At 35.3% G+C, this 27,567-nt stretch overlaps 4 protein-coding genes across 4 annotated transcripts; 1 reads left to right on the top strand and 3 right to left on the bottom strand.

Moving 5' to 3' along the window:
* Window positions 1-1,624: 1,624 nt before the first annotated feature.
* LOC105130973 (ras-related protein RABH1b-like) lies at window positions 1,625-5,464 on the bottom strand. The gene is made up of 6 exons (XM_011033717.1): window positions 5,123-5,464; window positions 4,592-4,662; window positions 3,841-3,929; window positions 3,460-3,571; window positions 3,070-3,160; window positions 1,625-2,125 (listed from the first exon to the last, which is right to left on the bottom strand). The coding sequence occupies exons 1-6, from the start codon at window positions 5,237-5,239 to the stop codon at window positions 1,979-1,981; spliced, it is 627 nt and encodes a 208-aa protein (XP_011032019.1). The 5' UTR covers window positions 5,240-5,464; the 3' UTR covers window positions 1,625-1,978.
* Window positions 5,465-13,558: 8,094 nt separating this feature from the next.
* Window positions 13,559-16,341, bottom strand: LOC105130974 (haloacid dehalogenase-like hydrolase domain-containing protein Sgpp). Its single transcript, XM_011033718.1, has 5 exons — window positions 16,206-16,341; window positions 14,888-15,002; window positions 14,500-14,651; window positions 14,161-14,422; window positions 13,559-14,072 (listed from the first exon to the last, which is right to left on the bottom strand). The coding sequence occupies exons 1-5, from the start codon at window positions 16,220-16,222 to the stop codon at window positions 13,881-13,883; spliced, it is 738 nt and encodes a 245-aa protein (XP_011032020.1). The 5' UTR covers window positions 16,223-16,341; the 3' UTR covers window positions 13,559-13,880.
* A 1,688-nt stretch (window positions 16,342-18,029) lies between these two features.
* LOC105130975 (expansin-like B1) lies at window positions 18,030-19,942 on the top strand. Its single transcript, XM_011033719.1, has 5 exons — window positions 18,030-18,301; window positions 18,409-18,515; window positions 18,678-18,859; window positions 19,187-19,319; window positions 19,561-19,942. The coding sequence occupies exons 1-5, from the start codon at window positions 18,055-18,057 to the stop codon at window positions 19,762-19,764; spliced, it is 873 nt and encodes a 290-aa protein (XP_011032021.1). The 5' UTR covers window positions 18,030-18,054; the 3' UTR covers window positions 19,765-19,942.
* A 1,772-nt stretch (window positions 19,943-21,714) lies between these two features.
* On the bottom strand, window positions 21,715-24,223 carry LOC105130976 (putative pentatricopeptide repeat-containing protein At5g37570). Its single transcript, XM_011033720.1, has one exon. The coding sequence runs from the start codon at window positions 23,983-23,985 to the stop codon at window positions 22,132-22,134; it is 1,854 nt and encodes a 617-aa protein (XP_011032022.1). The 5' UTR covers window positions 23,986-24,223; the 3' UTR covers window positions 21,715-22,131.
* Between the last annotated feature and the right edge of the window lie 3,344 nt (window positions 24,224-27,567).

Consider the following 27,567-nt stretch of genomic DNA (forward strand, 5'->3'; position numbering starts at 1 on the left):
TGGGAAGTTCTAACCTCCAGGTTTTACGAATAGCGGGCAACAAGAAAATAGAAAAGAAATTCAGTAGTATATAGAATAAATTACCTTATTATTACCATGCAAATCCTTTCTCCAGTGCATGTCTCATGTTGCATGTACCTTAAAACTTAGTTGACTTGTGTTTCTTCCTTAAAAGTCAAAACAATAAAATGGGTCTTTCTGCTAGTTACCATGAAAAGTAACGTTAACTTTTGCAGACATGGTTAAAAAGAAAGAAGTTCTATAAGCTTGCCAAAGTTCGGGATTTGGCCTTGGTAGATGATGATTCAGAAAGAATCTTCATGTTCAACTGCTTTATTTGCCAAACTTCTTTCTTCTAAAAAATGTTCTGAATATTTATGTTCTGGCTGGGGTCAGTTTAAAGCAAGAAAGGGCGAAGGACCAGAAAACTAACTTGGGAGAGAGTACGACAGTCACATGCGAACTTAAGGCAGAAACCCAAAGCTTCACACTGACCCAATCGAAAGCTAAATGTGTGGCACACGAAAGCAAAGAGCATCGGCGATTGAGAGAAAAACAATTGACAACTATCCGAAGTTTGAAGAAGAAATTAAAAAAAAGACAGGGCAGTTGTGCAGCTGAGAGGAGGAAAAATAATATTTATACAAGGTTTCTTGCACTTGGCTAATGAGTTAATTTTAGTTTGGAAAAAGTATGGTTATTTTTTAAATAATTTTTTGTATTAAAATATATATTAATTAATTTTTTATTTTTTTAAAGTTATTTTTGATATTAGAATATCAAAATCAAAATGATTTGAAAATACTAAAAACATATTAATTTAAAATAAATAAATAAATTTTTTTTTTTTTAAATACATAAGCTTTTTTAAAAATCTCTATTAGTAAATGTTTTTAAAACATATTTATTTATTAGATTTTTAATCCAACATCATCTATAATATTTATATCAACTAATTTTAACAGGTGAAATCAAATCTAATAATACAAATATTACTTGGAAGCATTATGCAAGGTTTTGAAAGTGTGTTATATTATAATAGGTTTTGCGATTCTAACTTTTAAAAATACCTTCTTAATACTTTTAGTTGTGATTGTAATAAAATAAATTTTTAAAAAATATATTAAAATTAAAACTGTTTCAAAATAAATTTTGACATGTAAAATAAATAAATAAAATCTTTATAAATAAAAAATGTTATTTCATCTTTTATAAAACTAAAATTTAAAACACAATTACTTATATAGTCAATGCAAAAAACAAAAATTATTCGGCTAAACGAACAGTTCCCCCCCCGTGATTAAACAAAATACAGAAGCGAACAGAAGCTTACTCCAAGCAGTCCGAGTCCTCTTTTTAAATAATAGCAAGGTCCCTATTGTACAAGGTGCTGGTTTGTTCTGGACAACTTCAACGACGATCATAGTCTTTATAGGACAAAGCATACAGGACTGGGATCACAGTTGATCATGAGGCAAATTTGAGCTATCTGCAAAACATGGTTCAATGATCTAAAACGCCAACTTGTTTACAAGAAAGATGAAGCTGCCATTAGACTTTCGGAAGAGTGAGGTGGCATTGCTATCCACCACAGACCCATCAGGCCATCAAGTTGGTGAACTCAGAGAGGAAATCATAACTCCAATATGCATGTGATGTACGCATAATATTACCAGATCGTTTAACATAACAAAGAAAGAAAAGCCTATGGAAGCCTGTAATTCCACTGCGTATTCCACAACCTATGACTCTATAACCAACCCAAGAAACACAAGAAAACCCCAATCACAAGTCTTTCTATTCCTAGTTTTCAACTACTCAAGTGTTACCAGAGAGTTCCTCAAACACACGGGAACGCTACCCAAATTGAATGGGAAAAAAAGATGAAGAAATATGTCAGTCATTTACATATTAGTGAAATATTGTAGAAAATTCCGGCAGGGACGGTGTCATAGCAACGGTGCAAAGTTTCAGGGCATCAACAAGCACATCCACCTGACTGAGCCTGAGTCTGGGAGGCAGATCCAGCAGTAGACTTTAGGTTCACATCAACCATGTCCTCTTGCTTTGTTGAAGAAAGTGCCTCCATTCCTGGCAACGCTGCAGCAATTTTTCGGAACAAAGGCTGCACCAAATTTCATCAACAAAGAGATAAAATACCAACAACAATGAATATTTAAACAGATAAGCGCTGAATAAGAAAACTGCAGTCACATCAAGGACACTAAGGCATTGAATCCAAAATAACAAATTCAAATTCCAAGAAAGTTGTCAGGATAAAAAAATAGTTTTGATCTCTTTCAACTCCCAAGGCAAAATTGCTTAACTGTAGCTTTCTTCCAAACATTTACCCCCCTACATATAGAGAAAAAAATATGTTGAGTCCAGATGTAGCTCAGATAATCATTATATGCATGCTATTGGGCAATGACGGACACCTTCAAGAGATGGATAAATGAAAGATGGGAAGCCCATCCATCAGATTTCCTTCCTTCTCTTTGATATCCCAGACATGTAAAGATCCCTACCATTAGACAAGGTAGACATCTGGACTATATCTGGTTGATACTTCGTAACTGAGGGAAAAAGTTAATAGAATATGCAATTAGAAGGGAAGAGCGTGATCCTGTAAAACTTAAGCGAATCCATAGCCAAGTTTGGGGCCTGTTCTTTTATCCCAAAGAGAATAATTAATTAGCCAACAACAGATTTAATATGCAAGCCTACTTTCCTAATGGGTTTGCTGAGGCAAAGGGAGGTGGAGAAGAGACATGGAACCCTTTGGACAAGTTGTGAGGAATTAAACATGTCATTTCCGGAAAAAAAATGTCATACCCCTAATCTACTCTCCATGGATTGAAAACGGAAAAAGACATATGATAGACCTGCAACTGATTTTTCATCCAGCCCAGACTTTCTTTGTTTTCTCCCCTTTCTCGCTTCTCAAAGACCATTGGCCATTAACTCAAAAAACATATTGGGCAAAGAATTGTGTTCATTTTAGGCTCATGAAAAACTCAACATTTTCAGGAGGCCATATAGAGGAGGACAATGTGCTTGAGAGCATACCTTGATATTAAAACCAGCTTTTGCACTAGTTTCAATAAACATGACATTAAGTTCACGAGCTTTAGCTTCTCCTTCTTCTATAGAAACTTGCCTGTCAAATCATCCATATAATGAAATGTTAATTAACATGAGGCAATGCAAATGAAAGACCGAAATGATCAGACTGCAGCAAGGGAAAACATCAAATAATTCACATCCCTCGGTAATTGTTAGGACCAAAAATTTACAAGCCAAAATGAGTGGCTAAGATCAAGCAAAAGTGGACCAGTAGGAAATAATTCCAGAAAACAGTGTTTCTACTTGAGTGTGTGAGACTGTGACCCAGAGCACAAAGAGAGCATCAAAAACAGCAAACAATGACCATGGTAATGCTTGTCATTAAGCATTCACCTTTTCTCCACAAGGTCAGTTTTGTTCCCAACAAGGACAATGATGACGTCGCTGCCCCTCTCAGTTCGAACCTCTTCAATCCATTTTGAAGTATTCAGAAAGGATTGCCGACCTGAATCATGAACCATCAAGTTAGGAAACATCCATGAGACATGGATTCCTTTTTCCAAACAAATAGTTTGAAAGTTTGTTTGATGAGTATAAAAGAAAAAAAGACCAATGAGTCTTGATTGCAATAAGAGTACATGACCAAACAAGTTTATGACTTCACGAAACCAACATGCCAATCAGGGAATTAGCAACAAGATAAGTGACTTGACTTGATCTCTTGAAGCACCAATTTATTTAAGATGGATAAATGACACTTAAAAAACTTCATACTTGCAACGTCAAATACAATGACGGCAACTGAGGAATCTCTAATGTAACTTGGTATGAGGCTTCTGAATCTTTCTTGTCCAGCTGTATCCCTGCAAGCATACAGAAGCAAAAGGTCTATCATCCACAAAGGAGGAGTTTCCATGAGAAATAGTAAGCCACACAAAAATCAATAAGAACAAGGATTGATAATACATGCATATGCATTTGTGTAACTATATATACAAAAAGATAGGTCTGTGCATACACATATGCATTGGCCTATACAAAATACTGCAATCAGATTTATGAAGATAGTGATAATAATATGGTCCCTCACATCTACTAATGTGCAAATCTCCATTCCTAGTTCTTTAAGAATGCCTATCCCTCCTAGTTCTTTAATGGATTGCCATTCATTTTGACTCAATACAAAGCTTCTGCAATCATAAAATTTGTGCATATTTTTTGGAAAAGAAATAGCACTCTAAAGCCCGCAACATTATTTTTCTCTGTTTTACAGCATTTTGTTGTCCATGCGGACATGAATGAGCACTAGAAATTCAACTGAACGCAAGAACACATTGCTAAATAAATCATGGTACTGATATAGTTACGCAAGCCATTCAACATTAATCCTGTCCGCCGAGAACTGAATAGATAAAGCCCCTCTCAAGAAAAGAGTTCAGTGCAGGATTCACGCACAAAAGCAATATGCATATTGCATTTCTAACACGAAAACAAAAAATCAGTTCCGTGAGGTGATGGATCTAACCACAACTGCAAACGAATAGTTCTGTCTTCGAGGTACATGGTCTTTGATAGAAAATCAATGCCAATGGTAGCCTGTTCATCAGTTCCAAGATACATATAAGTTAGATCAACATCACAGATTAACTACTTTTGAAATAACGAATAAGCAAATCATAGTGACTACAAAAAAGGCCCCTTCATCTGACCAACTTCCCAAAAAAATGAAGAACGAAAACACCGAGGCAGGAATAACAGAGATTGAACATCAACAAGGGCAAAGCTCTTAACTTATAGTTACGATTTTCTAACGACTAAGTATCCCCATTTTATAGCAAAAACAAAAAAACCCAGAAAACAATATGATTCCTTGATTGTTGTAAGAAGAAAGGTCTAAAAAAAAGAAGATCGAGTTCAATTATGAGATAGTGGGATCTTTCAAAGAACAAGCAACTTCAAAACCCAAAAATGGGTATATCAAAACAATAGTACAAATCAGCCAACAAAAAAAAAATCAATCTGAGTGCTAGGCACAGAATAATGATATGGGTTCTACCTGGTAGGTGTTATCGAATTTATCATACATGAAGCGAGTGATGATGCTTGTTTTACCGACTGATTGGTCTCCCAAAAATACCAGTTTGTACTTCGCAAGAGCTGAGACTGGTGCCATTATATATTTAATATTTTCAGGGATCTGTATAATAGTTGATCAGCCAAATCGGAGAGAGGAGGAGATCTATAGGAGTCGGTATGTGCTTTTTAATACTTTGTGTCTGTGATTGGTGATGGAGCAGTGGAGAAGGCACCTTAGAAAGAGAAGCCCGATTTTGGACTGCTAACAGGTCGAGTCGGGTTAGAGTTTTGGCTGTTTGGATCCCCTAGGGTCTTTACCAAAATGATTAAAACAAACAAGAAGAGCAAAATACTGTCTCAGTCACAAACATTTTATACCGGAAGGGATTTATTTTTTTCATGCGATTTTTTAACTCCCGAGATGCTACTTCGGCAAAATTATTTTGAATATATTACTATTTTTTCAGAAAGCATTGTTATATATAATTTTTAATATATTTTTTTTTATGTTTGTTTCAAAAATCTCTCTTTGTTGTTCATGGTTTAAGTAGTTAGTGTCTTATTTTTAAATTTTTTTTATTTATAAATATATTAAAATAATAATTTTTTTTAAAAAAAAATTTATTTTTAATATTAACACTTCAAAATAATATAAAAATATAAAAAAATTAACTTAAAACCAAAAAAATTTAATCACACTGCTTTTTGTTAAATTTAAAAAAATTATCAAGGTTGTGTTTGTTTTATATTTTAAAAGTATTTTAAAAAAATTTAAGTATTTTTATTTTTTTACTTCAAATTAATTTTGTTTTAGTATTTTAAAATTATTTTAATGTATTAATATTAAAAATAAAATTTTAAAAATAAAAAATTATTATTTTAATATATTTTAAAATTTAGAAGACAACCTGTAATCTGCAATCCCATCCAAGAATAAGGCATGGATTCTTCCGCAGAGTTGAAAACTTTGCCGTTCTATCTCGATTCTCGTTCAAGGTATTATAACCACTGCCAAAACTGTATAGAAAAAATAAAATAAAAAACACAAATCAATTCATGATTTGTTGAGAGAAATAAAGAGAATTAATGGAAATTGAATCTTGCTCGACAAAATGGAAATTCAGATCTTCACTACATATAAATGGGTGATAAAACTTCAACTCATCATGTACAAGTTTCAAGGGATGGTGAAATTATCCATACAGCTGGGTATATGAATCCGGCTCATGAGGATGCTATAGGAGACATTTTTATCTCATGGGAGCACAGAACATTTTCTTCAGTTTAATGAAAAATCCGAGCCTGCTTATATATTCACATATATTATCTATTATTGTATTTCATCGTGTATATTTCTCGAATCATTGATCGTTTAAAATAATATTTATACCTATATTTAATAATGTATGGAAGCTATGGAAAATCCAATAATTTATAGACATATATTGTAATAATTCTAAAATATCAATTGCAATTATTAAAAAACTTATATATTTTCTTAACCAGGAATCCCCAAACCTCCAAGGAAAAAGAAGTTTTCAGGGTTTTAGCCAGGGTTTGGTTTTACTTTTACCTCTCAAATTCTCTCTTCACTGCATTGAACGCCCAGTTTCTCATTGTTTATCTTTGAATTGGGTTTTATCTCATATTTTATGCTCACCTTTGTAATATTAATGTTCATTATAAACCCAAAAATGACCTAAAAAAGAGGGTTGTTCTTGATTTCACCATCACCAAATGCATCGTCGCCTTGCAGTATTCACCTACAAAGTCCTCGTTAACACTAACTCTATTCCAATCACAACAGCCACCAGCACTACCCTTTTGTACTCTCAATGCAATCCCTTAAACCCTAGGACTAATGGGTTCGCTTTCTTTCGCTTACTATCATTCACTCCGGGGCACAGGCGTGCGCAGGACCCTGATGACCCATCCAACCTGATGAAGGAAGATGGTGTCTCAGTTTGCTCTCAAATGTGGATTGAGAATTTTCGAGAACCAGATAGAATTGTGAGCAATTTGACCACTTATCTTCGCCGTTTTGAACTGTGGGTATTGGCTTATCAGAAAGTGTGTGCTGATGACATGGGAGCCTATATGCCCCGTAGTGCGATACAAAGGTCTTTATTGGAGGACTTGCTAGCTCTTAGAAATGCAGTTCTTGATAATAGGTTTAAGTGGGGTGCTAGGTTGGATTTTCTTATAAAGTCTCCGAAGGATAAGACTGACTATCAATCTTTGTCGAAGAGGAAGATTAAGGCAATTTTGACAACCACACAACCGGCAGCATTTCAGGATAAGATAGTTCAGGAGGTGTTATTTATGATTTTGGAGCCGATATATGAAGCACGGTTTTCGCAAAAGTCTTTTGCTTTTAGACCTGGTAGAAATGCACATACAGTGTTGAGGGTGATTAGGAGGAATTTTGCTGGGTATTTGTGGTATATAAAAGGGGATTTCAGCAAAATATTGGATGGAATGAAGGTGGGGTTAGTGATAAGTGCTTTAATGAGGGGTGTGAGGGATAAGAAAGTGATTGATTTGATAAAGGCAGCATTGATTACACCTGTGATCACGAGTCGCATGGAAGAGCCAAAGAAGAAGACGAAGAGGAAGTATAAAAAAAAAGAGGGTTTTGGCAGAGGATGAGCCAAAGCCAGATCCATATTGGTTAGACACCTTTTTTGGGTTTGCACCTGAGGAGGCAGAGAAGATTCCTTCATGGGGACACTGTGGGATACTCAGTCCTCTTTTGGCTAACATCTGCTTAGATGAATTGGACCAGTGGATGGAGGGTAAGCTTAAGGAGTTTTATCGTCCTTCAAAGAGTGATGTCATATGGAATAGTCCAGAAGGGGAAGCAGAACAGGGGAATACATCCTGGCCAGAATTTGTGCCTACAAGTGGCCCAGACAAAACCAGGAAGATGGATTATGTAAGATACGGGGGTCACATCCTGATTGGTGTGCGAGGACCGAGAGCAGATGCAGCCACATTGAGGAAGCAATTGATTGAGTTTGTTGATCAGAAATACATGCTCAAGGTTGACAATGAGAGCCTCCCAATTGAGCACATAACTAAAGGTATAATGTTTCTTGATCATGTATTGTGCCGCAGAGTTGTGTATCCAACTCTACGGTACACTGCCACTGGTGGGAAGATCATTAGTGAAAAAGGTGTGGGCACCCTTTTGTCGGTCACAGCAAGCTTGAAACAATGCATTAAGCAATTTAGGAAGTTGAACTTTCTGAAGGGGGACAGGGATCCAGATCCACAGCCTTGTTTTAGAATGTTCCATGCCACTCAATCTCATACAAATGCACAAATGAACAAATTTTTGTCAACAATGGTTGAGTGGTTTAGATATGCTGACAATAGGAAGAAAATTGTGAACTTCTGTTCATACATTATAAGGGGTTCACTTGCAAAGCTATATGCTGCAAAATACAAGCTGCGTTCACGTGCAAAGGTGTATAAGATTGGTTCCAGGAATCTGAGTCATCCTTTGAAGGAGAAGAAAGGGTCTTCACCTGACTACCGCAATTTGCTACGAATGGGCCTTGCCGAGTCAATTGATGGGCTTCAGTAGACCAGGATGTCTCTTGTACCTGAGACTGATTACACCCCATTTCCAAGTAATTGGATACCTGATCATGAGAAGGCATTGCTTGAATATATAAGCCTTGATGATCCAAAAACTCTCGAGGATCAACTATGTAGCATTAGAAGGCAAGGTCTGGTTTCATCTCAGGACTACATTTCAATGCTTGTTTGGAACTACAAGCGAAATGCTATTACGATGGATCAGCTTTCCCTCATAAAAAGTGGTGGAAATAACACAGAAAAAGAACAACAGTTGCCTTTGGGCTCTGATAAAGATACTTATGATCAGAAAAGCAAAGAAGAGGAGGAACATGAAGACGGGTTTGACGTGGCAGAAATCTAAGGTAATTATTGTATCATTCCATGCTTGACTGGCAAAATTTCTGTTGTTGGATTGATCTTGTTAAGAGGAACAGTTTCTTCCGCAATAAGTTAAATTGTTTATGATTAGAGAATATGGACTTCTTGGATAAATTTAAATATATTTAGTCAATGTGAAGTGCAAAATACTCCATTTAATTGCCACTGGCTGCAATTTCATTGACTTTGGTTTTGCATTTTGCTTTGGGTCTATTTGTTTGAATTGATGTGGATCATTATGATGAGGTTGTGAGATATTTGAATAACTCTACACAGGATCCAAATTTGAACGGATTATGTATCTTGTATTTCTTACAGCAGAGTTGTGAAAATTACTTAGCAACATCTTTTTCTCTTTTTGGAATTTTTAGTACAATTTCTGTTATGAGTGCCATTCATGGATTCTGTTTGAAATAGTAGAAGGTATGCCATTGATTTAAATCCTACTCTGCTTTCTTTGCCTTCTATGCTTTTGTTTGTCACTACTCGCTTCCTTATTCACTCTCCTTTTTGTTTCCAAGCCTTCACCCCCATAAGATTTGTGTACTTTGTCCTATTACTGGTTGACCAATTTCATGGGGTGTGTTGAATTTTGACCTGCTAGGTCCATAATTTCTATCTTGGAATTATGTATGGGGTTTTACTATTTCAGTTGTTCTTTTTGTTCATTACACACATATTGTCTTATTTTTACTCTGCAAATACTGAGGCACATTTAATTTGGTGACTTCATAAAAACCCTTATTGGGTTCAAGATCCAACAACACCATGGTCAATAGCTCTATGCCTCCAAGGAGGATTGTGAAATATATATATTTTTTTTAATGAAATTAGGGTTCTAAATTCTGACATTAAATGCAAGTTATATGATTCTGATTTTGATGTTGTCTTATCTCAGGGGGCTCTGGTGTTGCATATGGAAATTCCTGGAGATAGGACCACATTTACTTGGGATAGTTCTTTGATGTTGAGTTGAGTCATCACCCGAGTACTGCAATTTGCTAAGAATTGTCCTCATCGAGTCAATTGACAGGCTTCAGTCAGTGTACCAGGATGTCTCTTGCCAGACTGATGTGTCATTTCCATGTAATTGGATACCTATTCAGGAGAAGGCTTTACTTGAAAATTTGAGCTCGCTGATCCAAAAATTCAGGAGGATCAAAGATTTTGCTGATGTTGCTAGGAGAACAAGGGCTGGTCTCTCCTCAATTAATTCTAAATTTTGATGCTGGTTTGAAACTACAAGCGAAATGCTATTCTGATGTATTAGCTTCTGCTCATTAAGTGGTGGGAATATTGAAGAAACAGAGCGACAGTTTCTGCTGGGTTCTGGTCATGATGATCATGATTAGAAAATCAAAGAAGCAGAGAGGAACACAAAGAAGGGTGTCACGTGGCAGAAATGTGAGGTAACTTCTGAATTATTCTGTGGTTGATGGGTAAAATTCTCAGTAATTGATTCATCCTGTTTAGAGATAGCAAGATAGAACGGTTTTATCTTTAAGACATAAGCTAAGTAAACTCATGATTAAGGGATATGAAGATTCTTGCATGAATATATTTTTTCAATTTTAAAGTTCAGGGGAGTCCATTGAGCCTGTAGCTGCAATTTTGGTGTCAATTGGTCTTACATTTTGCTTGGACTGCCTGTTTACTCTGACTGCATTTTGATGATTTGTTTGAGAGATCTTTGGATGATTCTAAGCAAGATTTAATTCTGAGCTTTTTAAATATGCTGCATTTTGATATTTCAGGTTGCGAGAAAGTTTACTCTGCACTTCTTTTTGTGGGAAGTGGTTCAGTCTGTCCTTGTATAACAATGCAGTGCATGGATGTAAACAGTCATGCACAGTTATTCCAGTCATACACTGTCATTTCCCTCCTCCTCCATATAAATTTTTGTTATAACTAGTGCTGTCCAAGGATTGTTGTTTCTAAATGGCTATGTATGCTAGTGGCTTCAATCCTCGTTTGCGGTTATTTTTTGCCCTACTTTTATGGTTCTGTTTTTCACCGACTGCTTCCTTGTTTACTCTGCTTTCTTTCTGCTTCCTTGTAAATATCAGCTTGTTCGTGCACCAAGATTCTAATTAAATCCACTAAAAATAAGATACAACTAGTAAATTACTCTTTTTTGAGGAGCTATTGCAGGTAAATTAAATGAAATTAAAACGTGGGTTGTATTTGAAGTTGAAAACTGAATTTAGGGTTTAGGGTTTACTATCATTCAACCCATCATCATGACTCATGAAATCACCCATCAGTGACTTGCACAACACAGATGGAGCTGATGCTCCTTATATGTGAATCTCAGCTGTTCTCATTCCATGAAAAACTATGTACCAAAAACATTACACAAAGGACATTCCAAAATGGTCGACAATTTTTGTCCAGATTTGAGACAAGGTCATTCAGTAAAGATGCTCATCAGCCAATTTGCGGGCTAGAAATATTAATACCAGCTGAAATCAAGCGATCAGCACTTTAGAATAAACAGAGGAACACGCATGGCAAATAAACGGTTGCCCAACGTACAAGCAAATCTGCAAACGTAACGGGAGTGAATACGATATGAAACATACACGGGAGCCACTTCTCGGCCTTATTTTGGTGGCAAAGACGGGGGAAAAAAGGATCCATGGGGATCCAACAGTTTAGCCATGGGCATCATTGATTCTACGCAGTCAATTAGAAAGGAGTAGAAGGCCTGGGCTTGATGAAAAGCAGTTTATTGGCTACGTCATGCACTCCATTAAAAGACGGTCAAAATCCTGTTCTATAGCAAAGATAGCCGAGCTGCATCTCTAAACAAGATGAGGTCCGCCACGATCCTCAAAGGAAAGAAGGGGAACGACCTGTTGTGGTTACAAGTAGCATGAGAGTTTCAGTGATCTTGCTCAGGATTGTGCTTTGATAAAGATAATTCACTCGGGCGAACTCCATCTCATCGACTGAAATTGATAGACCATTTGCTCAACCTGATTGGCTTTGGACATTTTCTGATTTCGAGCTATGGGGGTTTGAGGACGAAGATAACGCCGCCATTGTTGCTTGCTTGCGCTCTTAAGGATGTCATTGTAGGCTTATAACAGAATGCATACAACTCTAAGGACTTATTGCAATATTTATGAACTATAAGGACTGGATATAACTTTTACTGAAAAATCTCACCGGCTTCTTCCTCGGGCCACCCCTCTAGCCTCGAAACATCATTAAACCAATCAAGTCCATTTTCTAAACAACATTAAAAGGCATTTTAAAACTCTAATTAAACACAAGAATATTAAATCCTAACTTTAAAATCCAAGATTTCCAAGTCTCGTAGAACCTCAATTAAGGAGTGTTTAATATCAACAAGCTCTTTAATATGAAGAGTTTCATTTGGTTGTAGTTTTTCTGCTGGTGTTGGCCGAATGATAAAGAACCAACCATCTCTCTTATCTCTCTTTTTGTTTAGTTTTTCCTTTGGAGTGTTTAGTATGAACAGTAACTGGAACCCATTTCAAGCCATGATCTTCAACCCATTCCCTTATTTTGTATAAGCCATTTACAGCCGTGAATCTTTCTGGGAACAAGCTGTTTTTTTCCGTTGGAGAAATTCCATGGTAAGGGCTTCAGAAAGCTTTTAATTATATAAGATCGTGAGACATTTTACCTCAGAGACATGGCTTCTTTATCAACAAGAAATTCCATGCCTCCTTCGATACCGCTGGGGAATAGAACCAAGGCCATGTCCTCATCATTCTTGCCAAAAAGTTTCTCTGAAAAGAACTTCTCGGCAATAGGAACCCCTCCATTGTGATTTATCTATTACAAACCAAAGGAGAACTGATCAACGTTGATCAATTCAATCATTTCCGTCCTCCTAATTACCATCCATTTAAAATTTTATTAATATACATGATCAACGTTTAAACTTGGAAACAAATATGAAGCACAAACGAGATTAAAGAACACCTCTCAACTGAGTTTTCACGAGAAGAAACTGCCATTCCTTTGATGTGAAGCCTCAGACAGCAAAAGGGGCTGCTCTCTTTGAGATATATGAAGAATCCTGTCCTTCTTCAAGTGCGTGTTGAACAAGATGTCTAGGCGCTGAAGATATATGAAAGACAATCTATGGAAGGGGAGCAAAGTATACGGGGATGACTAACCATGTTAATCACGGACCTCCACAGAGGTGTTTCAACGTCAAGTTATTAGTACGGCTGGGACTCTACACTACAGGAGCCTGCACACAGATTATTTTTTCCCTGGTTAATTCCTGATTCCTCTGTTTATTTATTTATTTTAATATGTATGGATTATTTTAAGAAAAAAAAAAACTAGCTGACATTCTTTCAATTCTAACATATAATTTTATCCTTCTCTTTTCGACTATAACTCTGTAATAGCTTGAATTATACTCGAATATGTCTGGAAAGACAAAAAAATCGAAAGTGACAGTTCCAAATAGCAATTTTCAGAGAATGCATCATCATCATCAAATATAACTTGGATTTTAGATAACACGTTCCGATCATAGAATACACTAATGAATTATGATTGCATTTTTCTTAAGTGATTGTTCCAATATTTTAATAATATTACATATCCAACGTTCTAGTTAAATGTAACGTAATGCCACGGCCCCTGGAACCAAATTGATATCGTCGATTATGAGCCCACGCGCTTGATATAAACCCACAAGCAGCTTCAAGGGGAAGATACATAAGTTCACGTGGAAAAGAATTATTCAGGTAAATCATAATCCTTCTAGTTACCAAAGAAATTATTCAAGCAGTAGGTTTCACAGCAGCTTCCTGCTTATCGAGTTCTTCCAGAGCTGTCCACAACTTTGGATCTTCATAATCCTTTATAATAAGTGCTGGCTTTGCCTCCATCAATAGATGCTCTGGATTTCTGGTAGTTAAACCAACGACAGGCATCCCGGCTGCCACTCCAGCTTTTATGCCTGAAACGGAATCCTAATCAAGGAAAAACAGAACACAAATTTAGGAAAATCTCGCAAGCTGCAGAAGCTTAGAAAATAACGCTGCCAGGAAAAAGGCTGACCTCGCACACAAAGGTATGGTCCTTTGACACCTTGAGCACTTCAAGAGCCTTCAAGTAGGGTTCTGGGTGTGGTTTGGCGTGCTCACAATCATCCCCAAGGATAACAGCATCAAAAAAATCAGAGAGGCCCAGAAGTGAGATCATAAGTTCAGCATTTGATCTTGGAGCATTAGTAACTGCAGCCCGTTTCAGCCCATGATCTTCAACCCATTTCTTCAATTTATATATGCCATCTACAGGATTCAGTTGCTCAGATGCCAATCTGTTTGCATGGAATAAGTTATATGGTTTAACCAAGCGAAAATCTCAACACATGAACTGAACTAGCAGGTGATCTACCTTCGAAACATCGCTTCCTTATCGTCCATGAATTTTAAGCCTCGTTGGAGATCATTGGGAAAGAGGAGCAAAGCAATATCCTCATTATGTTTCCCGGCAATATTCTTAACAAAGAATTCCTCTGTAATTGGCACCCCATCATTGAAACTTATCTGGTTGACAATGCAATGTGATTAAGTCTCTAATCGGGATTAATTTTCAAAAGTATAGCTCAAGTGAAAGGTCATATGTCTCTATCAATTAGACAACATGATTTAAGATATTCTCACCACCTTAAGGAAAGAACATGTCCTCTTACACTTTTCCATGGTGTGATGCACAAGTGTGTAAAAGAAACATTAAGATCACAACACAATCAAGACCTGATTTTTCCACATAGACGCATTACCTCTTGAAGCATTTCTCGGAAGGCATAGTAGTGGAGGGGATCTGAATCGCATAGAGTCCCATCAACATCAAATAGTACAGCTTCCAATGGAGCAAGCTTGGAGAGAGAAAAATTACTGCTTAAAGACAACTGCATGAGATTATGATCTAACAGTAAAGAATCCCAAACCAAAAAAAACACAAAGCTTTTATCTTGACAAGTCTGGCACCAGCTTATCTGCCAGCTACTTTGGCATCGAAATAGCATCAAGAACCAGTGTCAAACCACTCTGCCACTAGATTTGAGTCACTTTTTCGTCATTCAAGTTTATTCACTTTATTCCAATATTACATGATATCACAAAGGAAAAAAGAAGAGGAATAAACTTGTCCATTTCAGTTTGTTTTTGTCAGGTCCAACTCTGTGATAATAGCATAAAAGCATAATCAACCATGGAACTGGATGATGTTGACTCCTAACTATTGCACCCAGGTTTGGTGTTAACTTTCAAGTAATAACAGCAAAGTTGCTTGCAGCAATTCATTTCCAGCCTAAAATTGAAAACCTCTAGCTAAAAGCATCATTAGTCATAGTTCCTGATAAGTTATTGTGAGAAGAACCATAGAGTTGATGCATACATATTTGGGGCTGGCTGTCAGGGGAAACTTATAAAACCAGCACACTAGCACAAGCTCACATCTTCAGATGTGCCTAACTGTTAAGACCTTAGGCCGAAAATACTCCTTCGATAAGTTAAAAAATCAGGGGAGGTGGATACAATTTAGCAATTGCATATGAATGACTTCAATAAGTTGTGCCCTAAATACTCCTTCAATAAGTTTGGATCAAATAGTGAATATTATTATATCAACAGAAACTAGGCTGCCAGACTAATGTTGCCCTTTTTTGACATTTCAGCCATAACCCTTTAATATATCTTCTTAAACATCAATGCAGAGAGCAGCGATGACCCTTGATCATGATAATTCCACAACCATAACTCCGCTCTCTTTTTTGATGAATTATACCGACATCAGTGTCACGAAAAACGAGGCAAAGAGGGGGGAAAAAACATTGCCTTGTCAAACTCGGCATATCCAGAGCAATGCATGTGATACAGCAAACAGATCGCAGAAAAAACCAATACATATATGATGGTTCTTAAAAAAGAAATTATGAAAATCAAGTCCAACAAACCAGGAAGATAGCCATAAGCTAGAGAGATCATAACTCCAAGAAAAATAAAAGAGAGAAGAACACGATGATGATGATCCAACCAAGCATTTAAAAGAAGCCAATAAAATACAAATAGGAAGAAAGAGAGATGAGAAAAACTGACGTATCAGAAACAGTCATGATTTGATGCCCTTCGAAATACAGAAGCCTCTCTTTCTCTCTTCTTTAGCTCTTGAAAAACAACAAATGCTCGTTGCCAAAGGGCGTTAATCTAAAGAGAGAACCAATGGGGAGATTCCAGACCAGCTGGCTACTTGCCTGTCATTTGCATTTGTTCTTCTGTTATTTGCCCACGTGCCCCCTATCTCTGTTATTATTATTTATTTTCAAAAAAAATATCTGACCTATGGACCTCGTGTCATTTATTTATTTTCAAAAAACAAATGCAGCGGGCCATATAATATAACAAAAAAATAATAAGGGTCCAATCAGATGGGCTTGCCCAAATACACCGCACGTGGACCCTAACAACCAGGTACAGACCTGATCACCCGCATGCAATGAGCCGATTATCACATTAAGAGCACCCTTCTGGGCCTAGGTGTAGTAGGCCATAGCAAACACGTCCAGATTCTAAACGATGGAAGGCGTATACTGTTTATGCATTGCTTAAGAGTTAAAATTACGTCTGCTGGAGGATGGTGGGGGCTATCATTAGGGTTTAAACAAAACAAGTTTAGGGTTCCAAGGACAGTAACACATAAAAAAACTTCAGAGCTCCAACATGATTTCATGATTACATCTAACCTATGCAACTTCTCATCAGACTTGTATTTCTCATGCATGATATCAGGGGTCCATCAAACACTAGCTCGCATCATGCCCCTGAAAGGCACTGCACAACTTGTTTTAAAACCTTTCATTTGAGTCAATTTTACGCCGGCTTGCTGAGACTAGTGCTTTCCATGTCATGGCTGATGTAGTTCCATGGAGTATGGACTTCTCCCTTCCTGCCAGTCTGCGTTGGTGTGCTGCTTACGCATCTTCTCGGCCTGTCAAGAAATGTGCAGTCAGCTTGGCTAAATTCCTGAGCTCAAGAAACACGAGTCGAACATCAGAGCTTGGTAAAATCAAGTACCATTGATCAGGAAAACTGAGGGTGCACTGAACTCAAGTTTTGAATTCTTTCCAAGAGATGACGACGTTGAATTCTTTGGAACGCATTAAGAAATAGAAATGACAGAGTATGCCGGTCATTTCAGCGGTCTTCATCTCACGTTTTATGGTGCAAATTCGATGTTTCGGGAGGCTTCGTTATGTGTAAAAATTTATTATGTATTTATTATTGCGATGCTGTTTTTTAAAATATTTTTTTATTAAAAAATATATTTATTTTTAATATCAGCATATTAAAATTTAATATTTTTTCAAATAAAAAATACTTTATAAAAGAGACTATAACGCAAAAATAAACAATATTTGTTTTTCCCATGCACATTCCAGCCCAGAGAAATCAAAGACGGTGACCGGTGAGAACACCAATAGATGCCTAACCCAAGGGCTCTTTGGTGGAAATCCACCAAACTGTCCCCTTCATTTTACCAACCTCTCACGCCAAATTGATTTGTAGTATCCAATATTTGAATTCAATATTCAGCCCAATTACAACCAACCCTCCGAGGGGGAGAGAGAGAGAGATCATCATGGCCGAGCAACCTGTATGTGTGAATCAGCTAACGTATATTTCCAATAATGCATTATCTCTAACACGATTTTGACAGGACAACGGTAAAAAGCTGCTAGATTTTCTATGGTGAAAGCAGAATAAATCGCGATTAGAAATTCTTGCTAGAGAATTTTCAAATGAGAGATTGCAGTTCTCTATATTTTACCAAAACAAGTAATTCCAAGTCTAAGAAGGTACCTAGGAAACACCCGTAACAGAGTTCCACGCGTTGAAAATATTGTTTATCTGAATGTCAAACTCGGCAAAGTTTACCAAACTAAAGAATATGGGAGGCTGTTTTTGCTATAAATACCACAAACCTTGTTCATTGCATGCATTACCACCTTATCTTCTTTGCTTTTATTATCTTCTCTCTTTGTATCCGATAATGGCTTCTTCTCTGCGGTTCCTTTTGTTCTTTTCGGCAACATTGTTCTTTATGCAGACTCTGGCAGAGGCTGCAACGTGTAGCGACTGTTTCATTCATTCTCGGGCAGCTTACTATCCAAATTCTGATGAAAATGGAACAGATAGTAAGAGACCTCTACTAAATATTAGAAGAATAAAAACAATTAAATTAACTGTGCATTTATTACCAATTGAGCATGCTTTCTTATGAGTCTCTTTTCATGAATTGCAGCTGGCAGATGTGGTTATGGTTCATTTGGAGCAACACTGAATGGTGGGGATGTAGCAGCCGCATCTGACCTCTACCGTGATGGTGTCGGTTGTGGTGCTTGCTATCAGGTACCAATTAAAAGCATCATGATTGCAAACCAGCTTGTAACCCAAAAAAAAAGAACTGCAAACATACATTCTTTTTTCCCCGCTTTATCATTACATGGCATGATTCTGTTATTGATTCTCTTTAAGCGTCGAAATACTCACCATAATCGTTTACTGAACCAGGTAAGGTGCACCAACAGTTACTATTGCACTGACAAGGGAGTGACCATTGTTATAACTGACCAAGGATCAAGTGATAATACCGACTTTATTCTCAGCAGACGAGCCTTCGGTCGGATGGCTCAAACCACAGATGCAGCTGCATCTTTATTAGCCCTTGGAGTGGTTGATATTGAATATAGACGGTAAGTTGTACATAATAAGACTTGAAGCAAGAACCTCTTATTTTTTCATTTACAAGAGAGGTGAAAGCAAGTTTAAGAATGACTTGAAAAAAAAAGATTGCTTTTAATAGGGTGAGCAAAAAGAAGTATATTCTTGGTTTTAATCACCAGCAGGGCAAGCATTTCAAACAATCTCCCCAAAGATGAACTCTTAGAAATAGCAACTTGATCATAGAAGGGTTATCAAGCAGCCTTATTCCTTCGTTTTCATGATGAAAACTTCCCCTGCTCTTTATTTCATGAAGATTTGTCATGTACAGTGGACTATTGAACTCTTTCTCCTTGCAGTGTTTCATGCAGCTATTCAAACAAAAATATAACCATCAAAATCGACGAGAACAGCAACTATCCTTATTATCTGGGTTTTGTCATCTGGTATCAACAAGGAAGAAGCGATATTACTGCTGTTCAGCTATGCGAGGTAACATGCACATCTTGTAATAATATCAAATGCACCTTTTATTAAATATGCCTAGTCAAAGATGACGGCAAAGGGAATATTAGCTGATATAACACAGGAAAAGAAACTGGATACAAAGAAAGTAAAATCAGCAACTAGTCACTAGCTCATTGAATGAAAACAACCAAATTTAAATCATCCAAATTTTACATGTTCTTTGAGTCACCGAAACTGTTACTAACAAAAGTTCTATTATGTGCAGACGCAAAATTTTGTATGCAAGCTCTTGGACAGAAGCTACGGAGCTGTATGGACAACTACCTCTCCCCCCCGTGGACCCTTGTCACTAAGAATGTTATTCAGTGATGAAAATGGAGACGAGACATGGGTAGTTCCAGTAAACAACATACCTAATGACTGGAAAGCTGGAGAAACATATGATACAGGAGTACAAGTAAACTTATAAAGTCATGGGAAGCAGATAAATCTATCAAAATAAGCCCGTTGCGCTTCGTTTATTTATTATTTTATCCTTTATTTTTGTACACGGGTATAGGGTCTAAGAAACTCACGGAAGTAATCATTTTAATGTTGACTATAAAAATTCCTGGTATACTAATAAAATTTGATTTCTTATTACTTTACTTTCCTCTACACTAGCCAGAATGTCTACTACTAGTCAACATCACTAATCCCAGTAATGGAAAATACTGCACCCTTCCCTTTAGATATTCTTATAAATTAATATACTTTGTTGCATAGCAGAGTTACCAACGAATAAAGTTTCCAACTTCTATAAATTGATCACTGTTGGCACTTGAAGGGGAGAACGGGAAAAAATTCATACAAAAGTGAAGTCCAACATCTGACGGTTAACGCTTATTCCATCTAACAATTACTACATAGCTGTACATATATAAAGAGAAAATCAGCTCATGTCGGCATCCGAACCTGGTTGTACTAAATAGCTTGTCATTCTTTCATAATCAGAGAAAAACAGCATCTTTGTATAAAATTCCACAGATAATCCAATCACACTGGAATCCTTGCAACAATGGCATGGTGTCATGTTATTATCGGAGACTTTATTTTGGTTATAGGATAAAAACAAAGTTGTAGATAAATATGACAAGAATTATGGTTCTCCTTTCATGATATCTCTTTATCTAATAATTTCAAAGTTCTGTAGCATGCACTTAAAATCTGTAAATCACCATGCTACCTTCAGAATGCTCCCATATGTATCCTAGAAATTTGCAGGGGGGATAACCTTTTAAGTGGAGAGTTTACCCTCATGCAATCCATCTCTAACTGTTAGCAAAAGCAATGAAGTTCAGCTTATCTAAAACCAAACGTGTGTTCATTTGAGCTCAAAACAAACATAATTTCAAACTAGAGATTCTGTTAGTGAGAGAACTAGCTTACAGCCTCCATTGCTATAGCTAATATTATGTGTTCTTGCAGAAAGGAAGTCAGATTTGGCTAGATTAACTCAATATATTACTGGTTTGCAGGAACTTTTGTGTTCCATTAACATGTAAAACAACCTTGTCATAATCCTGAATATTTCTGCTTCAAGTTTGGAAAGGTAAAAATAAAAATTTTCCACAGTTTCCTTTAGTTTACATATGAACTGACAGAAGCATGTAATAAAATTCATGCCCACTTTCTAAAACTTTTTTTTTTTTTTTTGGGGGGGGGGGGGGATGGATTCCAAGACAATCTCATGGATTGTTTTACGTGCTACCCAAATGTTCATGCATATTGAAGGGGTGGACAGCTTGAATCAAATCTAACTTCAAATGTGCTACAGTCACTTAATCAACAGCAACAAAGGCCTTTAAGTATAGGATAGTTTTCTCACTCATATAACTCCTCGAGTGGAAGTTGCATTCAGAATCAAATGAGGACACAACTTTAAAGATGAATTAACCACTTCCCCTGACAGGATATAGACAATGAGTTGCATGGGAGATCAAGAGTCCACTTATCTGTTAATTTGAAACTTCAGTTGACAGATACTATTGCCCCATTTTATGATATTGTTGATGCCTTTCTAATTCAAGTAATCTAAACCAAGTTAGATCTAAGCAGTTCTGGATCAAACTCAAATGTCTTAACACCTCATATTGAGCCACACACAAGAATTGATACCAATTCGGTTTAATGGCACCAATCACCAAACCTTGTACAAATGTTTCACATTACAGAAGACTACTATTCACAGGAACAAAATTTTAACTTTAGCAAAATTATATCTTACTCTCACAAAGTTGCTATGCAGAAGTTAAATACGTATTCTGATAAGGGAAAAATATAAAAAACATAAAACACCCTTTTAATGCTCCCACGATGTATAGGTCAACTACAAAAGTACACATTGACATGAATGGAATAGAATAGCAGGACTATAAGATAATGAAACAACAAAGTGTCTTCAATGCTGAGTTTGTAACCAAAACCATAGATAAAGGTCAATGGCATAATACATTTCATACACAGCAAATGTGCTATCAGCTTATCATGGATTTAGAGTTCAGACTGGAAAACAAAAGAAATCAGTTTTAACACACCTCTTCAGCTACTAATCAGTGTGACCTTATCTTTACAATTTGCAGCTGGATATGGTATCCTTAAACAGTTACAAGGTTCTTTCTCAGGGAAAATCAGCGGTTTGAACGAGTTAGCCCATAACCTGGAGTCCACGTGCTTCCCGGGATTCACACTTGACATCCAAAAGACTTCCGTATTTCCCATTGCAAAAATTGTCATTTTGGCCATCTCCAATTGAAAAGGTGTATTTTTAAAACTTGCTAAACAGTATGGCTGAGTTTCAAGTCCTAATAGAATCTATATTAGACAATTTGATCTGAGCAGCCGCCTCACTCAACATTGAGTGCCTCCTTGAAGTGAAAACCATTTTTGAATTAAGAGTCTTATTCTTCAGAGTCCTTCTCAAATTTTCTACATCATCCCACCTCCCGTCAGCGGCATATGTGTTTGATAATAACAAATATGGAACAATATGATTTGGAAATAACTTAATTAGTTGCTTGGCCAGGATCTCTCCAGGTTCTGAAATACAGTGGACCCTACAAGCTGAAAGAAGATCTCCCCATAAAGTAGGCTCTACCTCCGTATGCATCTTCCTTGTGAGATCTTCTGACGGTTCTTTCAAACCTGCCTGGCCAAGGAGATCAACCAGACAACCATAGTGCTCAGGCTTTGGTTTAATCTTATATTTTCTATGCATTAGATCAAAGTACCACCAACCATTCCAAACCATCCCTGAATGTGAGCATGCAGACAAAACACTCATAAAAGTAGCATCATTTGGCATAGGACCTCCCTTCTCCATCTCCCAGAACATTTCTAGGGCTTTGTCTCCATGTCCATGCATACCGTATCCAATGATCATAGAATTCCATGCCACCACACTTTTTTCAGGCATCTTATCAAACACTCCTCTAGCCAAATCCATTGCCCCACATTTTGCGTACATGGTTAATAGAGCAGTTGAGAGTAATATATCAGGCTTAATCCCATTATCCCTCATATAAGAATGAATCCATTTTCCTTGATCAAGCATTTTCAGTTCCGCACATGCAGTCAAGACACTTACAAGAGATGCTTCATCGGGCACAAAGTCCCCTCCAACCATCATGTCAAAAAATCTCAAGCAATCACTATACTTCTTGCACCTTAGATAAAGAGCCAACATAACATTCCAAGAAACCACATTCTTCAAAGGCATCTTATCAAAAAACTTAGCTGCCATTGAAACATCTTTTATCCTTGCAAACCCATCAATCATGCAATTCCAAGACACAACATCTCTGGATGGCATTTTGTCAAACAATCCTCTAGCCGCCTCCATATCTCCGACTCCCACATACCCAGAAATCATTGAATTCCAAGTGAAAATATCTCTCTCATACATTTCATCAAAGATCTCACGTGCAAGACCCAACTCTCCATTCTTCACATAACCATCAATCATCGAATTCCAACTCACCAAATCCAACACAAACCCATTATCAAACACCATCCTCGCATCCGAGGTCCTCCCACAAACAGAGTAAAAACGTATAAAAGAATTCCTCACAAACAAATCCAACTCAAACCCAAATTTCACTACTAAAGCATGAACCTTTTGACCTTCTCTCAAAGACCCAATATCAGCACAAACCTTAGCAACAAGAGGAAATGTGTAATGATTAGGCAAAACCCACTTAGCAATCATTTTTTCATAATAAAATCTCAAAGCACCAAAAGGGTCATTCACATTCACAAAACTTCTCATTATAGTATTACACATAAAAGCATCAGGTTCTCCAATGTGATTATACAGAGAAACGCAATGAGAAACTGAATTTAAACAAGCACAGAGCTTCTTGATGTAACGACTCGCGGCGAAAGGGTGTTGGAAAAGGCCCAAGACTGTAAGTTGGGTGTGGATTTGATTGAATTGTTTGATGTTAGTACATGATTGTTCCAGTTTTTGCAAGATGGGGTGATTAAGATCTAATGTGGGAGCATTTGAGCTGTTGCTAATCGTTTGTGTGATTTGTTGGGGTGTCGGGTCATTAGGAAAGAGTTTTGGTGGGGTTTTAGAGAGGTTTTTCTTGGATTTGAGGAATTTGTTCAAAGAAAGGGAGTGCTTGTAGTATTTGTGGTTTATGGTCATTTTCTTTGTATTATGGCGGGAAGGTAAAGGGCTCTGAGGTATGGTTCGGGTGGGGAGTCCCAAGTCTCGACTGCATATTAGCGTCTATGTTTGGGGTGTGGCCATGGTGTAGATGTGCAGTAGCAATAAAGAGATTCTTTTTTTCTTCTTTTTCATGAGAGTTCTTGGTTCTTTTGGTCTTGTGTTTTCATTTTCATTTTCATTTTTTTCTTCCTTATGGTTTGTTTCACCGGTTCGATGCAAGACAGTCTGTGTGGTAGTAAAGAAAATCGTGAGAAATTTAAGTTTTTACAATTTGGTTTGACGAAAAATCATAAAGAATCGATGGCCAAGGAGTAAAAACTCCTCTTAGCCGTTATTAAGACTACACTTTTTTTCAATGAACTTTGACATTATTAGCATTACTATTCTCTTAATTGAAGAGAGAGGTATGATCTTACTTCGCTTTTATAATAAATTAGACTTGGCGTTCATGTTTTATTGTGGGGCTGGATTATATTTTTATATAAAAAAAATATTTAAGTATTGAAACGAGGTTAAAAAACAACATAATAATAATAATAAATATATTATGACACTAATTAAAGTTAAGACAATATTATTTATTTTTGAATAACATATACCATCCATAATGAAAAAAAAAATTATTTTTAACTATCCAGAGCCTCATTCAAACTTCAAATTGCATGGCAACCCTAACACGTAAAAAAAAATGTTAGATTTAAGAATATTATTTAAATGTTAAATTATATCATCATCATCAATCAAACTTATAATTAACAAAAAAGAATTAAGGCTAAAAGATTTTAATACCCCTTACCTCAATTACTTATGTTTCTTATATTTAAAGATGCATGTATAATTTGATTGTTTATTTAAAAATATAAAACAATATTGAAACACCCCTACCTCTTTGTGTTGTGTTGATTCTTTTATCTTAGAGAGTACTTTTGTTATTTTATTATAATTAAAAATATTAAATAGATAAAAATATTCTCGGGCAAATCTATAATGATTAATAAACTATATAAAAATATTATTAATTTCAAGGCAAGTCTTTTTTTTTATATAATATATTAATTTCAAGGCAAGTCTTTTTTTTTTTTAGGAAGGTCATAGTCATCCCTTGACTACTATAATGAATAGAGGATTGTTTTTATAGCTACAAGAAAAAAATCCTTTCTTTTTAATTTATTTATTATCAATTTCATTATTATTATCATTATTATTACTAGTATTTGTATCATTACTACTACTGCTATTCATACTATTATTAGTATTGTCATTATTGTTGTTATCATTACCATTATTATTAATATTATTACCACAATCATTGTTATTGTAATCAATATCATTATTACTACTATTATTATTGCGTTTTCTCCTTGATAAAAAGAAATTTACTATTTGACTATATGCATATTTTTTTTATCTTGGTATTGACGCACACTATCTAGATCTTATTCATAAATAGTTATACCTGTCACCGTATATTCTTTTGAGGACCATTCCTATTATATTCATATTATCTATCTTATATATTCCTATTATATTCAATTATAGATTACATCTAATACATATAATTTATATAATATTTTTATATATTTGATTTTTTTATTCTATTTTATTTGAACAAAATCTAAATTTATATTCATTTAAAATTTATTAAAAATATATTTTAGAATTTCTAAGAATTTGTTATTCTAAATTATAATTTAGAATGATTTGTTGTCGTTGAGATAAAAAAAAAAACTTGATTTGAAAGATAAATTAAAGACCATAAAAACTTTGAAAAAGAAACAAAGCAAAAAAAATAAGAAATCAAAAGAAAAGGGAATAAATTGAAATTAGTATTATTCTTATTGCAAAAAAAAAATAAATTAGTATTATTCTTATTGCAAAAAAAAATAAAAAACCCGATATGCGGGATAAAATTGAAAACCATAAAAAATTTGATAAAAGAGTAAAGAAAAAAAAAGAATCAAAAGTAGAAAGATCAAATTGAAAAACATTACATATACAAATTAGAATTGAATAATTAAATTAAAAACAAAAAAAACTTTAACAAAAAGAAACAAAGATAAAAAATCAAAACTAAAAAAACTAAATCCAAAACACCAACAATAACAAGGACTAGAGATAATTTTCTAGGGTAAAAAAGAGAAATTAAGAGTTAAAAAAAAATACCCAACAAACCGACTATCTTTAGATGCCATATTCCACCAATACAGAAAAGAGAATACAAAAAAGAACTAAAAGAGACATTCTACCACCGAGAGATACCACACACGTCATCTAAAGTACGTGGCATCTCCCACAAGCTAGCACTTGGGAAGCACATGCTAACAACTTTTATCATTTAAAAATTATAAATTAAATAGTAAATTATATTATTACTTCAACAAAACCAATAATTACAAAAAAACCAAGATAAAATGACATCCATACCCTATTCCAATGGCTTAATTTTTTTGTTCCTAAAGTCATATACATAGTCTATATTCTAAAAAAAGATAACAACGCCCCTGCCTTACAATGTTAGTTTTCTTTTTATTATTATTCCGAGGATATTTTAGTTCTTACAATGTTAGTTTTCTTTTTATTATTATACCGAGGATATTTTAGTTTTTTTTACTATTCATAAATATATTGAATAAACAAAAACACCCTAAACAAATTCATAATAATTAAAGAACCATGTAAAAAGATAAAAATACCCCTAGTTTAAAAACAAGCAATTTTTCTTTTGAGGGATAAAAAAGTTATCACGTTGTACTAGTTAATAGAAAAATATAAGAAGGCTACAAAGTTTTTGCTTTCTGTTTTAATTTTTTTGTTATTTTAAATTTCAATATCATAGTTGTTGTTGTTATATACTAAAAGATCTTGGTTTTTTCTTGTAGTAATGAATAGTAAAATATCAAGGTCCTTTTCACCTTGGTTTTTAAAAATTTTTAGGATCTTTTTTTTATTTCAAACTTAGTTTTTTTTTTTCAATTTCATCACCCAACATTAGACTTGTTGGTTATTGAACTTTATAAGTTTTGTTTTATTTGTTTTATATGAAATTATCTTATTCTATTAATCAAAGTTTGGCAGGTTAACCTGGGTTGATTCAAATTTTTTTTTTTTTAATTTAATCCTTCAATATTGGATTAACTGGGAATTGAGCTCCATATTTTTTTTTTCTATATGATTATCATAGTTTTATGACTCATGTCGTAAGTCAAGTTGGTTGACTTGATATTTTTTTTTTTATTAATTGATTTTTTTTTCAATTTCATCCTGTAATATTGGGTTGATTGGAAATTTAGTTTCATAAATTATTTTGTTTGTGTTTTTTAAGGTTATTCCAATCTCATGACCTGAGTTAAAGGTTTGATCGGTTGACTTTAGTAGTTTTTTGTGTCTTTTTTTTATTGATTTAAAAAGAAATTATCATACAACATTGGATTGATTTAGAACTGAACTTTATAATTTGTTTTGATTTGTTTTTTTATGAAGTTATCTTAGTTCAATGACTCAGGTTTGACAGGTTAACATGGATATTGGGTTGATTGAGAATTAAATTTAATATTATTT

This window comes from Populus euphratica, unplaced genomic scaffold (genome assembly GCF_000495115.2).
Source record: "Populus euphratica unplaced genomic scaffold, PopEup_1.0 scaffold43.1, whole genome shotgun sequence".
In the NCBI taxonomy this organism is placed as follows: Eukaryota; Viridiplantae; Streptophyta; class Magnoliopsida; order Malpighiales; family Salicaceae; genus Populus; species Populus euphratica.

Excerpts from the sequence above, each read along its gene's own strand:
- LOC105130974 (XM_011033718.1), bottom strand. Across the intron at positions 14,652-14,887 it reads TCCGAGAAATGCTTCAAGAG|ATAAGTTTCAATGATGGGGT; the intron begins GTAATGCGTCTA and ends ATTGTCAACCAG. Across the intron at positions 14,423-14,499 it reads AAGGAAGCGATGTTTCGAAG|ATTGGCATCTGAGCAACTGA; the intron begins GTAGATCACCTG and ends CCATGCAAACAG.
- LOC105130975 (XM_011033719.1), top strand. The coding sequence starts at position 18,055 with ATGGGAGGCTGTTTTTGCTATAAATACCACAAACCTTGTTCATTGCAT. Across the intron at positions 18,860-19,186 it reads GTTGATATTGAATATAGACG|TGTTTCATGCAGCTATTCAA; the intron begins GTAAGTTGTACA and ends TTCTCCTTGCAG. Across the intron at positions 19,320-19,560 it reads CTGCTGTTCAGCTATGCGAG|ACGCAAAATTTTGTATGCAA; the intron begins GTAACATGCACA and ends TATTATGTGCAG.
- LOC105130973 (XM_011033717.1), bottom strand. The coding sequence starts at position 5,239 with ATGGCACCAGTCTCAGCTCTTGCGAAGTACAAACTGGTATTTTTGGGA. Across the intron at positions 3,572-3,840 it reads CATTGTATTTGACGTTGCAA|GTCGGCAATCCTTTCTGAAT; the intron begins GTATGAAGTTTT and ends TTCATGATTCAG. Across the intron at positions 2,126-3,069 it reads AAGCTGGTTTTAATATCAAG|CCTTTGTTCCGAAAAATTGC; the intron begins GTATGCTCTCAA and ends AATTTGGTGCAG.
- LOC105130976 (XM_011033720.1), bottom strand. The coding sequence starts at position 23,985 with ATGACCATAAACCACAAATACTACAAGCACTCCCTTTCTTTGAACAAA.